General features: G+C 41.4%; 1 protein-coding gene and 1 long non-coding RNA gene across 2 annotated transcripts in view; both read right to left on the bottom strand.

The window, feature by feature from the left end:
* Positions 1 to 6,490: 6,490 nt before the first annotated feature.
* LOC114910474 (uncharacterized) lies at positions 6,491 to 7,539 on the bottom strand. Its single transcript, XR_003797663.1, has 3 exons — positions 7,508 to 7,539; positions 7,265 to 7,321; positions 6,491 to 6,510 (listed from the first exon to the last, which is right to left on the bottom strand). It is a non-coding gene; the product is annotated as an uncharacterized LOC114910474 (long non-coding RNA).
* A 1,352-nt stretch (positions 7,540 to 8,891) lies between these two features.
* LOC108920115 (deleted in malignant brain tumors 1 protein-like) overlaps positions 8,892 to 14,996 on the bottom strand; it is a 50,230-nt gene continuing 44,125 nt past the window's right edge. The window contains exons 30-39 of the mRNA XM_029251691.1: positions 14,446 to 14,760; positions 13,940 to 14,263; positions 13,498 to 13,803; positions 12,910 to 13,212; positions 12,348 to 12,419; positions 11,924 to 12,241; positions 10,169 to 10,198; positions 10,026 to 10,067; positions 9,784 to 9,915; positions 8,892 to 9,424 (exon numbers count right to left, since the gene is read on the bottom strand). Of these exons, the coding sequence (XP_029107524.1) occupies positions 9,282 to 9,424; positions 9,784 to 9,915; positions 10,026 to 10,067; positions 10,169 to 10,198; positions 11,924 to 12,241; positions 12,348 to 12,419; positions 12,910 to 13,212; positions 13,498 to 13,803; positions 13,940 to 14,263; positions 14,446 to 14,760 (1,985 nt within the window). The 3' untranslated portion in view covers positions 8,892 to 9,281. The remainder of the gene's footprint in view (positions 9,425 to 9,783; positions 9,916 to 10,025; positions 10,068 to 10,168; positions 10,199 to 11,923; positions 12,242 to 12,347; positions 12,420 to 12,909; positions 13,213 to 13,497; positions 13,804 to 13,939; positions 14,264 to 14,445; positions 14,761 to 14,996) is intronic.

Here is a 14,996-nt window from a genome sequence, read left to right as displayed (position 1 = left end):
AGGCCTTTATTAATTCATTTCGAAGACACTTTTCACCAAACTTTGGTCCAAAGTGATATACAACTCAGTGAAATGGAAAAAAAAAAAAAACTTTGTTTATATTCAATGGACACGTTAGAAAAAATCCATATATTTGACTCCTAATCACATTCCTAAGAATTTTTTTTTTAAATAAACATTTACATTACTGGAGTAGCTCTGTGAAGATTTGTCCATTGTGTAACTGTTGCTGTATTTCTCAAACCAGAGATTATAAAAAACATCCTTTTAGATATTTATGCAATTCTCCACAGCTAGAATGAAACTTACATTGTTCTTCCTGAATCTGGGGCTTCACAGTCGGCTGTAGCCCCTTGTCCAGCAGCCACATCGGTGTAGGCTGTACAGAGACGGCTGAGAAGCAGGACACCTCCGTATTCAAACCACATTCTCCAGTCGCCCTTTTTAAAGTTGGGACCCATCAGCACCCATGATGGTAGCGGAAAGTACAGTTTCAGGAGCATCTGCAGAATCACTAGAATCAGAAGTGTATATTGGACCAGGATCTGATTACTGGGACGGTCATGGGGTTTGGTTTGTACCTCTGTGTAGTGTCTTTAGTCCAAATGAGACACAGACTGGGTCTTTAATGTGACAACTTCATTAGAATAGTATTAATGGTATAACCCCTCATGCGTGAAGCACAACACAACACGTTGTCACACCTTTCAAAGGATCCATCTGAACACTCATGCTCTTTGGATCAGTGTCTTTACCTCCCTGAAGACTGATGGATGTGATCACTGTAAATTTCTTTTTGTTGATTAGCATTTACAAGGGAAGAGAAAGAGCAAAGTTAAACCCTGCGAGTGGAAAATATACCTCATGTCCTAACCGGATAACCAAAACCCTTCACAGTGGGCATCAAAGATTCAAGTTTATACATTAAATGCTGCAGCACAAGTTGTTTTTCACCTGTAAAAGTGTGTTCCCTGTTCTTCTTCTTTCTCTCCACTGTCTTCTTATACTTCCAAGTTCAGGTTAGAGCTACAAGATGGTCAAAGACCCAGAATCTACAGTATCTGACCCCATCTACCTACATCTCAGCAAGAACACGTAAATCCTCCATCTCTTGCTACCTTCTAATCCCATGTCCTAAGGTTCCAGAATCAAAAACCTGCCACTTCTCAGTCTTGTCCTGGTTGTCATGGAACAAAGGCCTCCTGCAACTCCGAACTGTCGTGTCCAAACGAGAGGTACTGTAATGTCCGAAAATGGTCCAAAAGTACAATGACCATGTGGGCAGAGTGTATTTATAGAAGGGCACAGTGCAAACTGTAAAGTAGAGCTGAAACAATGAACACGGGACAAGGAGACACACAGTGTATTGTCACAAAGGTGACAAGTGACACACAAATGTATGAGTAGAACCAGAACAAGGAGGCACGATGATATTCTGGACTTGACCTCTGGACCTGTACAGGTGCACAAAGGACAATAGAAGACAGGACAGGCACTCGGGACTGGAACAGAAACACCTACGGACAGGGACGGACTGGGAGTAAAAAGCGGCCCTGGATTTTCCCCCAAATAGGCTCCACCACAACTACAGACAGCCGCTATTATCTCACAATATTACAGCAGTTGATGTATCGCATTTATGACAAATAACATCACAAAACCCATGGTGACTGAAATAAATTTATTATTGTATGAACTAAAATACTTGAAATCTACATAAAAAGAGCAGAATGCAAAAATGTATAATATGACATATAATGATAAACATAAACCTAGAATCTAGAAACCTGAAACAACAGAACTATTCTACATTTTGAGTATTCATATGTCTGTGTGTGTGTCCCTGAATAAGCAAATGAATACAGATAAGTTGATTTCATATAAGTCTCAGTATAACATCTGTCACTTAATATTAAACCAATCCTAAATTACTTTTATATTACTTATATATTCTTAGAAATTCTTAGAACACTTTGAATGTTATGGAAAGCAAACACATTGTTTTAGGTTTATTTTCAAACAAAATAGTTGTCTGCGTGATGTTATCTCAATCTTGGGGAGAATTATAGCCTATGTTTTGCTATAATTTCAGCTGTAGATAACGTGAGAACACCTGATTGTGCAAACTGACACGTAGCACTATTAGAACTGTTAAATTCTGTTTGTTTTGATGTGAGTTCGTGACCAGTTCGTGGGCAATTTAAAACGGGATGAATGGGTGTGAATTTGGATATTGGCTGGGTTAGCCTACATGCCACGGTCAAAATAATATCGTTTTGGCGTCTACTGTTGCCACGCAACGACAAAAGTCATGCTGTAGCCAAGCTGAGTGAGAGTGATCACGTGTGCACAAACTATTTGCAAACTCGTTCATTCTCATGTTACATGTTAATCGGAGCAATCAACTTAGGCTACTTCATCTACTCTAGTTTTTAACTCAGTAGCAATGTAACCCGTTGTAGAATCGCTGCTGTCTCCTTATGAAAGAATGGAATATTCACGTCACACAATGCGGAGTGATAAATAGCAGTGAACGTTCAGACTAGCAGGGATGTCCTGGGATTTTACTATAGTGCTGTTCATAGGCTACATGCTCTGTAGTGAGAGAGGCGGACAAAGGTAACCTGATTTAATTGTCCTGACAGGCGACTCACCAGAACCATTGGCTCAGGAGCAACTGCTGCTGTCTCTCCTTCATCAGGCTCAAGATTAGGGCTACTGCTGCCTGCGGTTGCACTTCTGCTGACAACACTATTGCCAAACATCTCTGTTATTTTTTTTACATTGTGTAGCATCGGTCTCTAAGGACTTCGCTTTTTTTCTTTCAGCTTCTCCCAACCGCCTTTATCTTCACGTCTTTTGCTTGCCATCATGAGCGCGCTCTCCTTTGCGCCAGTTTCGGTTTATTATAAGAAAAAAAGATTGCATTAGCGCCGCCTTTTGTCGGCTGTCAACGTCACTTAATCTGACACTTTTTTTTTGATGATGAACCAGCCAGGCCGACGGCCGTCGGACGGACGGCCGCTCTGGACTTGGGAAACAGATGGATAACTAAGGTCGCAGAACCGCTTGTCCCAGACGGGGTCACAGGGAACTGGAGCCTACCCGGCAACACAGGGCGTAAGGCCGGAGGGGGAGGGGACACACCCAGGACGGGACGCCAGTCCGTCGCAAGGCACCCCAAGCAGGACTTAAACCCCAGACCCACTGAAAAACAAGACCCGGTCCAACCCACTGCGCCACCACACCCCTACTTGAGCACCATATAGGAGGAAAACAGAATATGATGTTATAATCCTGTTTTGCACCTCAGTCATTTGTTAAATGAAAATGTAAATGTCCACTTGGGCCACAACACACAAACACTCTTGGATCCAGGTGTCTGTTAAAATTTCAATGTGTACATAACTCAAGAGTCCCTTTTACCATGTCAGTCAAAAAAAGCTGAATAATACATACGCCCATCCACTTTTCAGTACAAACTTCAGATTAAGCCATAATGAAGAGCAATGCTCTGCAACATTTCCACGCATCTATTATCAAGAACCAATTGTCCAAATCAGGTGCACAGTTTCTGTAGCCGATCCCAAAAACAGGGCATAAGGAAGAAAACAACCCCTGATGTGATGCCTCTAGACGATGGAGTAACACTTTCATTTATTTTTATTGAATTCAAAACTACTTTAAAATTAAAACTCATTTAAAATTACCAAAAAAAGTATAGCAAGATCTCTACAAACTCCCATGACCAATTCTGAACATAAACATGCATCTTGGTTAAAGCTGCAGAAAATAAAAACACCTCCTCAGACTTCTTGTGTTAACATTTTTATTAATTTTGGCCTGCGCTAAAATAAATGCAAAAGGAGTGAAAATAAGGATACATTCTCTTCACAAATCACTATCCAGTGAAAACTGCCATCCAATGCAGCATCTTGCAGCCGTTTTCTGGCACTGATATCGAGAACACCAGACAGGAGTAATAAACATGGTAAAACTGCAGGAGCCCACAGAGTAAAAGCCACTTTAACGCCCATTGTGTTTCTACACATTCTGTGTACATTTTTTATCATCTAACAGCACAAAGCAAAAACGCAGGTCGTTACTGCTCAGAAATGTTAGAAAATAGTGCGCAGAATCTGAGCAAATACATACATAAAATGGGCAACACTTGCAACCTCAAAAAAAAGAGATAATTTCAGTGTTCATAACACACAGTAGCAGTGTATCGGGAATTTCTACATGAATACTGAGAATTCACATTTATGGCCTATGCTGTTAATTGTTTAAATGTCTCAGCACTCTGTAAATTTAACAGTCTTTTACATCTTATAAAATCTGCACAAAAATCACAGTTTCATATTTAATGAGCACTGGATAAATTTCATCAAAGATATAGGGTAGGAAGTGGGTGTGGTGGTGCAGTAGGGCAGTGGGTTGGACTGGGTCCTGCTCTCTGGTGGATCTGGGGTTCAAGTACTGCTTGGGGTGCATTGTGACGGACTGGCAGCCCGTCCTGGGTGGGTCCCCTCCTGGTGTTCCTTTCGTCCTGTGTTGCCAGGTTAGGCTCCAGTTTCCCGCGACCCCATATGAGACAAGCGGTTTCAGATAATGTGTGTGTAGTACAAACTTGACTATATTAATTACCCGTATGCTACAAAATTTTTGCCGTGAAAATCTTTTAGCATGTCTAATTTTAAATCACAATCATTACATTCTTAGACAAGACCTTTAACGTGTATGAAGCACTAAAAGAATAAACAGACTCAGAACTGGTCCACTATGGCTTTAGTTTCAATATACAGGTAGTCCCCCGATTTACGATGGGGTTACGTTCTGTGAAACCATCATCAGTCGAAAATGGATTTAATACACCAAACCTCCCAAACATCACAGGTTTCTACTGAATGTCTGTGGCCAGCTTACCATCGTAAAGTCGAAAAAACTGTAAGTCAAACCATTGTAAATCAGGGACCACCTGTATACTTTCACACTCACAAGAAAAGCACAAGAGAGTAAAAAGAAATTTAAATTTGCATGTGTTTTATTAGAATAGTTTCTGAAAATTTAATTGTTGTTGAAAAATAAAAATTAAGCATCTAAAGTTACTGTGTTACCAGCTACTTTAGAAGCATCAGATCTTAATGAGCCTCTTGGTTTGAAGCTTTGGGCAGAAGGACCTTCAGACTCAGACTGGGCTGTCAGTCACAGAGAGATTCCAGAACTGCAGACGATCCTCCGTCTCCCACATCATCATAGTCAGTGTGGTCAGGATCAGGGGGTCCCTCACCAGGGGTCACAGTGGTTAACGCTTCTTCTTCTGCAGGGACACAGTAGGAGACACAGTGACACACATCCTTGTACACATCAGAGGTAGTGCTCAAGTGAATAGACTGTGATTTGAAATTTTTCAAAAATAATTACTGAATTAAAAAGTACTTGTTGAAAAATTTAAAGTAAAAAGTACCAGATACAAACATTTTAGGCACCAAAAATAATGCTGGTAACATATCAAGAGCCATTTCTGTTCCCACAGTCCAGATGCTTAAGTTAAATTATTAAAATAAAAGCGACCCAAATCATTCAGGAAGAATTTTAAACAAGCTCATAAAATTTTCCCATAAGAGAAGGAAAACATTTACATTTACTCATTCAGCAGATGCTTTTCTCCAAAAGAGACTTCCAACGTAACACCATGTAGTACGTAGTGTTTTACCCACACCTTATTCACCAAGGTCACTTACACTGCTAGATACACTACTTCCAATGAGTCACTCATCCACACAGCAGTGAAACACACTTTCTCTCAGTCACTCACACACACTATGGGTCACTTTTTAGCAGTCAATAGTCCACCTGAACAGCATGTCTTTGGACTGTGGGAGGAACCTGGAGAACCCAGAGGAAACCTACTCAGACATGAGGAGAATATTGAAACTCCACACAGACTGAGTCAGATGAGAATCTACGCCTGAATATCCAGTGATGTGAGGTGGCAGTGATACCCGCTGCACCAACATGTCACCTCATTTTTAACTTTTTAAATAAGATTTTTTTTAGTTGCTTATACCACCACTTCTGAACTTGAGTGAACTGGGTTGTCAGTGAAGGTGGGACCAAAATAGGCAATAAACTGGCTGGTGAAGAATAAACTAAATTGAAATCCACAGAGGAGAGCTGACAGTTAGGAGAAAATACTACAGTACTGGGTTTGTGCTACAAAAGACAAATGGATTTAAAAAGTTAAAACAGTAAATGAAAAACTTAAAAGAGGGTGATAGAAATGTAGAAAAGTAAAATTATTTGCTTTCTTTTCAAATGTACTTGTGAAAAAGTTAAAAAAAAAAAAATTTCTCTTAAAAGCACACTTTTTTTAATAGGAAGATAGTAATGAGAGAAATTCACATCACTTGTGTGTACAGAGAAACTCACCTGGTAAAAAATGTCGACTCTGTTCTACAGCCACAGCATCATCATAGTCCTCCGCTGTGTCTTCTGTCCCCATCAGTCCTGAACGTGGAACAGAGAAGCCACTTGGTTCTTTAAGGATATTAAATGTAACACATTTCGAATGTGGTGAGATACTTTTATATTAAAAGAAGTTCAGTTCTGTCAAAACTCGTATAACTATCATGATATTATTATCACATAATATAAATATTAATTAACTGAACAGGTTTTTCATTTGGAAAGCATGTTTTCAGAACCATTTGTCCCATATGGGGTCACGGAGCCTAACCCGGAAACACAGGGCATAAAGCCGGAGGGGGAGAAGACACACCCAGGACAGGACACCAGTCCATCGCAAAGCACCCCAAACGGGACTCGAACCCCAGACCCACTGGAAAGCAAGATGGTGGTTCAACCCACTGCGCCACCACATCCCCCGTTTGGAAAACTTGTTGATGTAATTAATAAATCATACATTCTGGACAGGACATGCAGGATCAATTCAGTCTGTTATGAACAAATCTCCACTGTGACAAAATGATGAAAATATAAATATATTTAATCCTTTTTAATACATGAATTAATTATATTTGAACCTCGAAAGAGAAAAACTGCTTGTTTCTAATAGCAGTTTTAGTGTCACTTCCATTCATTCTTTCTTAACTGCTGTTCTCAAAAAATTCACTCTAGACTGAATTCTTACTTTGTTAATATAGAGCAGAATCTTTTATGATAATGACTGATTATGTTTACAGATTATTCACTGATATTAGTGATACCCTGGAATGACCTGCAGCCCCCAACGGAAACCCACCAGCACTCCTCTCCAGAGGAACAGCATCGTCATAGTATTCTTTCTTCTCATCTGTCCCTGAGAGTAATAAAGAATGAAAAATGTATATGTTTTTTAATTATAATTAAAATATTCTGAAATAAAACACAAAAACACAATCGGACTATCAGTAATGGTTCCAGTTTAAGTAGAGCACACACACACACACACACACACACACGCACACACACACACACACACACACACACACAAACAAGCCCCTACCTGAGAGGGGGTCTCCCTCACTGTCCTCCACATCTTCATACCCAGAGGGCACATCCTCAGACAGGACACTTCCTGTGAAGGAGACACACACTCAGTCCTGTCCTCAGAGAGAAGATACATGAAGTTCTCTCTGCTGATGCCTCACACACTGAGACAAGACAGGATGTGTGAGGTTCGAGCAGCTACCGCCCACACCCAGGAACGCTAACTGACACTCTTATCACCAACATCCTCTTCCTCCCTATTGGCTGCTGTCTCTCATCTGGACCGTTTACAGCACTGCAGCTGCGAGCTCCTCGTGTGGTTTCTCAGCTCCCATCACATGGTTACAGATGGAAGCCTAACAGTTTTTCATAGCTGCCAGACTAATTTTTATCTACAGAAGGTATCATCTCATTTAGAGACATTTGAAATATGCACATGTAACCGTTGGAAAATTGTGGTTTTCTGCAAATTTCTGCAGTTTTTTTGTAAATATGCATTTACATTCATTCATTTAGCAGACGCTTTTCTCCAAAGCGATGCACATCTTATAGAAAATACAATTTGTGCATTGCATTAGCAGAAAGAGACATAGCTGCAGATGTGTGGCTCTTAAGCACAGTAAGTTTCTTTCCTTCACCATATGCACTGACGTTCATCACAGTAATAGCTGCATAAAACTTCACCAGGAGATGGTAAATGCATTACCATATTAAATATGGTAAATGCACTACCATGACCTTATGGTATGGGTATCTTTTCACCAGTATCCCTTTATATACATTAGATGTTCAAGTTTATAATCGTGAACTGACAAAAGCTGAATTTCTAAACTATGAAAGATTCCCAAGTACACTGGATCCTCAACTTACAAGCACTATTCAGTCTGTTAGTCTGCTTGTAACTCAATTTGTTTGTAACTCCAAGGTCTCTGTTATAAATCCTGGTGAAGAACGCCTGAGGTTCCCCTTCCTTGAGCACTCCTACTGCACTCCTGACATGTGCTCTGCAATCAGGACTCCGTATAAAAGAGGAAGTTGACTGTAGAACCACTTTGTACAATGTTGTTTATGTGGTACTACTCATAGTGTTCGACTGTCGGTTCGAAACAGCAAAACTGCTCCCACTTGTTTGTCCTTTCCTGTGTCTTTTGTCTAAAGATCTGCAGGTAAAAACTGGTTAAAGTCACTTTTACCATTAAATCATAATCAACTGGAGTTATATAATATGGATGTCCCACCATTTGTTCACAGGTGAGGTTCTTTAAATACCTCAGATAAAGGTATAAAAAATGAAAATGTTCTATGTCTCGCCATCCTCCCGAAATCCCAGTGGCCTTCAGGCTCTTTCAGAAAAAAAAAATAGGCTGTGAGGTTGGTTACATTGTTATTTTATTATGTTTTATTAACTTTATATTATGTTAAAGTTAAAGCTAAATTGATATTACTAAAAATAAAAACATTTTCTCTTCTTAGCCTCCTATAGCTTTTCACATAAGGATTTGCAGTGTTTACCTTTCTAGGCACTTTTCAACTTTTTTCCTATTGTCTTTACCATCAGTAAAAGCTTCTTAATTGTCAAAAAACCCGAAGACTGTTTTAATTTTCTAAAAAATTCCTAAGCCCTTCCAGCCACCGTATGTTTTGCCCTTTTAAAGAGTATCTGCATGGGCCAAAACTACATTTAGTAATATTCCATGGTAACTTCCTACCTGAATAATGAATAATGAATGAGTCATTGTTAAAGTACAACATTTTGCCAAATAATGTGAATGCTTTTTGATTTCCGTTAGCTACCTTCTTTCCAAATATGAAGAGGACAATAAGATGTTGTCACCTTTTCTGGGGTTTCTGTACATCTCTCCTCTGGTCAAGTTGTACTCTACCTCTTCATAAATGGCCTCATGCAGAGGGGTGAGACCCCCCTGATACAGGGCTGTAGGGGTGGAAACACACACACACACACACACTTTCAGAACCGCTCATCCCAAGCGGGGTCACGGGGAACCGGAGCCTACCCGGTAACACAGGGCGTAAGGCCGGAGGGGGAGGGGACACACCCAGGACGGGACGCCAGTCCATCGCAAGGCACCCCAAGCGGGACTTGAACCCCAGACCCACTGGAAGGCAGGACTGTGGTCCAACCCACTGAGCCACAGCACCCCCCCAGGGGGTGGAAACACAGACAGTAAAATCATTTCATTCTACCAAAAGCCCTTAAAAGGCCAGATCTGTCCAAGTGTACTATGCTGCTTGTGTATGAAAGATCATGTAATCAACAGTGTCCTTCTGTACCTCTCTTCAGAACCCTGTTCTGGTACAACTGTCCAGCCAGAAGCACCAGCAGTAGGAAGAGCAGAGCCCCCAGCACCAGGAACACCACAAGAGGGATGGACAAGGGTGTTTGGCGTGGTGCTTTGGTAACATCTGAAGGAGTAACATAGAGAGAGCTGCATAATATATTCCTGATCCAGAGCACAGAAAGTATGTAATTCATCTGCCCACTGTCAACGTGCACAAAACCTAAGTGAAAATACCTGGTCTTGCTGAGGTTTTAGTTGTGGATGTTCCTGGAATTTCTGAAAAACATTTGGTGGGCACATATAATTATATATGTAGTAGGTATGATTAAGTCACCCAAATGTACACTGAAAATCGTTACACAAAAATTTTACTCCACCTGTAGTAGATGTGAATTCAGAAGATATGCCTGAGAAATTGAAAGAAAATCAGTCTAAAATGAACATTTTGCTGAAACAAATTTGGATTTTTTTTGCCTCCCAACAGCTGAGCAGCACGAGACATGTACATTGATTGTTTTAGCAGATGCTTTTCAGTCTATAAAAATTAACTGAAATGAAAGCAATGTAAAATGTAGTACAGACACTCCTCACTTACAGCCGGTTTCCATTCCTATGACTAGGTCGTTAAGCGAATTGGTCGATAAGCGAGGAGCCACCCCTTACCGATATTTCAAGCATACTGTACTGGTAGTGGGTTTGGTCAAGCATCTTGAGATATTGTTTCAATGTCACCTTTGCACCATTTATAACATTTTTAGCATATTGATAGTATATTTCATATATTTTTGCCAACATCTTGTACAATGGGTGCACAATAAAGTACAAATTTATAGACGATATATGTAGTCTAGGATTGGGAATGCTAGTGTAGTGAACACTGACCGACTGTGGGAACGAGACTGAGACCGAGAAAGGGTGATGCGAGATGAGATGCTTGATGCTGAGACGCCACGCTGCCGTACAGCTGACACGCCAGTTCTCGTACAGCGTACAACACCTACTGGTCGGAGAGCTGGTGGAAGTCCGTGCGGTCGTTAAACAGGTGGGTTGTTAAGTGAGGAGCACCTGTATTTAACTGATGTTTTTATCTAATGTGTCTTAATACGTTACACTAAACTCCCTGCATTCACCCCTCTATACAGCACAGGAAGATAAAAGACATAAACAACTATATTGTTATTATCTCAGTATTCCTGGTCCCATCTAGACAATCCAAATCATCTCCACTTGTGTCAGTGTGAATTCATTGTTATTTTTCTTAAGTTAATTTTGTCTTTAGTATTATTTATAGGGGGTGCGGTGGCGCAGTGGGTTGGATCACGATCCTGCTCTCTGGTGGGTCTGGGGTTCAAGTCCTGCTTGGGGTGCCTTGCGACGGACTGGCGTCCCATCCTGGGTGTGTCCCCTCCCCCTCAGGCCTTGCACCCTGTGTTGCCGGGTAGGCTCTGGTTCCCCGCGACCTCGTATGGGACAAGTGGTTCTGAAAATGTGTGTTCTTTACCTTTTGTATGCATGTTTAGTTTGTGAGAAATGGTTAAATGTATGGTTGGTAGCAGCTACAAAACAGGTGAATGAGCCAGGAATACAGGATGACAGAGAAATCAGTGAAGGAAGATGTTTTATGTTGTGTTATGAAAGTTGATGATCATCATTTCCCTGAGCAGCAGGCAGAGGATGTTGAAGCAAGTTTCCATTGCAATGGGATTTGGTGATATGTTGGCGTCAATAAGTTTTAATTTTGGGGTTCAAGAGCACAAATATTTTCTCTGAAAAAAATAATAATTATATCTTTGATTTATGAGACAAATGAGAAAGTTTTTTCAGGAAAGAATTTCCTTCATAAGGTATGGAAGAGACTATAATGTCATGTGACAATTTTTCTAGACCCCCCCCATCTGTTACCAAATAAACTTAACTTCGACTATTCTAATGAATGATCTTTTGCAGAAGAACAGTTCTGATGTTAATGTCAAACAATTTAATCATTAACAATGAAAAACGAGACACAGCAACTTGTAATTATACTTTTGTTTGAAATCTCCCTCATTATATCTTTTACGGAGCTTTTTGTTAAACTGTTGATACGACAGAAATCCGTGCTGAGAGTAATAAAGCTGCACAGCAATTCTCACCTTCACAGGTGACACCAGCATCCTCTTTGTGAGAGCAGGAGGTCCTGTGGTCCTGAAGAGAGTGAGGACAGTCCCACAGGTGGAGCTCATCACCCCTGCACTTCACCTCATTCAGCCAAATGGAGCCATTTCCTCTCCCAAAGGCAGCATTCCCATGAGCCTTCAGTGCTGCTCCACAGCCCAGCTGTCTGCAGACCACCTGGGCATCATTTATGTCCCATAAGTCATCACAGATGGTCCCCCAGGAGCCCTCATACCACAGCTCCACTCTCCCTGAGCATGTCCTGTTATCCCCCTGCAATCTGAGGGGCAGGTGGCCTACAAAATAAATACGGACTGTAATTGACCAAAGAACAAATATCTTCTATGTCATGAGATTCAGCAACAACACATGAAATCATGGACACGTCAGAACTGAACTTACTGGAACACAGTTTCTGGCTGGCAGCAGTAGAACACTGTACATAGCTACGTGGAACATCAGTCTTCTCTCCAGCTTTGGCAAATAAAAAGGTAAAGTTTTGTACCAAATGCAAATATTAGTATTATTTAATGTGATACAAACAAAGCGTCATTACAGAGAGCACATACTAAAGTGTTCAAATATGTTTACTCAGGTAAATGTGGTTAAAGGTTGTGTCCTCATGAAAGGGAAGGTCCAGCTCACTGCCCTCATCTGGTAACACCCCTCTCAATCTGCACTGGAGGTCTGTATACAGCGACTGACCAGTTTCACACTGTTTTACTGGCCTCAGAACAGCATCTTTCTTGGGGCTGCATAGTGGTGCACAGAGCAACACTGGTGTCTAACCACACCTGTGCTGTAGATGTGGGTTTGGTCCCAGCTCATCTGTGTAGAGTATGAATGTTCTCCCCATGGCTATGTGGATTTGTCCAAGTATGTAAGGTATGAAAATAAAAGGACCTATAATATAATATAATATAATATAATATAATTTAATATAATATAATATAAACTGACTTACGGTCACAGGTAATAAGGGCAACTTCCTCATCATCACATTTATTCTGTCCCCAGGGAGAGGATGGACACTGCCACAGTGTGGAGTCATGTGGGCGACATTCAACAATATCTAGCCAGTGTGGAGCTCCTTTCACTCGAGATCCTGTACTAGAAACAGTTCCACTCTTCCCACAGTTGAGTTGCTGACATATTAGACTTGCTGTGTTTCTGTCCATTTGATTAAAACACACATTTCCCCAGGTGTCATTATAGTAAACCTCCAACTGGCCAGAACAACCTTCAGCCAGTCTCAGATATTTATACTCTACAAGGAAATGAACAAAAATTTATGAGCAACTCCATAAGACCTCACATCACCGAAAAATGAAAAGATTTTGATGATCTATCTTAACATTTAAATTGCTGTCTTAGTTTCATAAATAGTTTAAATCACTATTTTAGTTAGGAGTAGAGAAGCATGATGGAACACTGATATACAAAATTACATTATATTTTATTTATACTATCCTAGTCCAAGGCAATATGAACCCTGCTTAACAGAATTTGAAATTTTCAGTGTTCACTATATGTCGTCCTGAGATGAGCTTACCTGAACACACAACTCCCAAATCCTCCTTGTGAACGCAGTCATGGTTTCCCCACTGTGCAGAGGGACAGTCCCACAGAGATGATTCATTCCCTGCACAGCCCACTTTACCCAGCCAGATGGATCCGTTTCCTGGACCAAAAGAGGTAAAGCGGAGAGCCGTCCCACACTGGAGCTGCCTGCACACCACCTGAGCATCATTCAGGTCCCAGGAGTCATCACACACTGTCCCCCAGGAGCCCTGGTGGAACACCTCCAGCCTCCCTGCACAGCCACCCTCATCACCCACCAGCCTCAGGGACCTGTGTTCTGGGAGAAGGTACACAGGGAAGAAGGTTCCATGTTTTGTATTTTATACTTTTAACATTAAATTGCTAGTCTAATAAATCCATATCCATATAATACTCATCACAAATGTCCTTTATAATGAGTGATCAGTACTCACTAGAACACACTATGGACACATATGGGCTGGAACTGCAGTTGAATGAGTGTGGAGCATTGCAGTTGACCAGGTGAGACTCAGTCCCAGAGCACTGATACCCTGTGAGACACACATCAGTGTCCCCTGTCCCAGACATGGAGGAGCTGTAGATCCTCACTGCAGAACCACAGCCCAGCTGTCTGCAGACCACAGAGGCCTCCCTGATGCTCCAGGAGTCCAGGAGAACTCTGCTCCAGGTGTGCTGGTAGTGAACCTCCAACTGACCCTCACAGCCACTCTCTCCAGACAGGCGGACCGTCCCATCGAGGTTGGAGAGAGATGATCCTGTAGAAACATCACATCACTTACAGGGTATCTTAGAGCACCAGCAGTTCATTCTGTGCTTTGTATATATTTTGCAGAGAGTTTTATAGTAAACAGAGCTGATGTACAAAAGATTGTTTCTATACAGACATGTGACTGTGACCCCTCTCCTATAGTACAGTGATGAGCACAGAACTCCTCACCATTACAGATGACTCCTGAATCATGTCCATGAGAGCATGGAGCTCGGTTCCATGAAGAAACAACACACTGGGACAGGTGTGTCTCCTTCCCCTGACACTCAAACACATCAGCCCAGACGGAACCCTTGCCCTCTCCAAACCAGGCCTGTCCTGGCACTGCCACAGCGCTCCCACAGCCCAGCTGCTGACAGAGGACATTGGCTGCTCTCAGATCCCAGGATGCATCACACACTGTGCCCCACTCAGTGAGGTACTGTAACTCCACCCTCCCGGAGCAGGAGTCTGGGCCGTCCACCAGTCTGGCGTTTGTATGCCCTGTATGAAGAGGAATGATACAGTAAAATATTATGAAAATAAATACCACTGTAAATGAGGATTTCACAAAAATTGCAGCATACAGGCTTTCTTGGATCTTTGAGTTTATTTATATTTGAATTTTCTTGAATCATCTTTCTTTAAAAAAGTTTTCAAAATTTGCTTCTTGCAGAGTGAAACCTACTTTTATTTACATGGTCAGCTGATATTTTGCAGTAAAGACCACACAAACAGAA

The sequence above is a fragment of the Scleropages formosus genome, chromosome 5 (assembly GCF_900964775.1).
Source record: "Scleropages formosus chromosome 5, fSclFor1.1, whole genome shotgun sequence".
Taxonomy (NCBI): domain Eukaryota; kingdom Metazoa; phylum Chordata; class Actinopteri; order Osteoglossiformes; family Osteoglossidae; genus Scleropages; species Scleropages formosus.
This window is presented reverse-complemented; position numbering and strand designations above follow the sequence as displayed.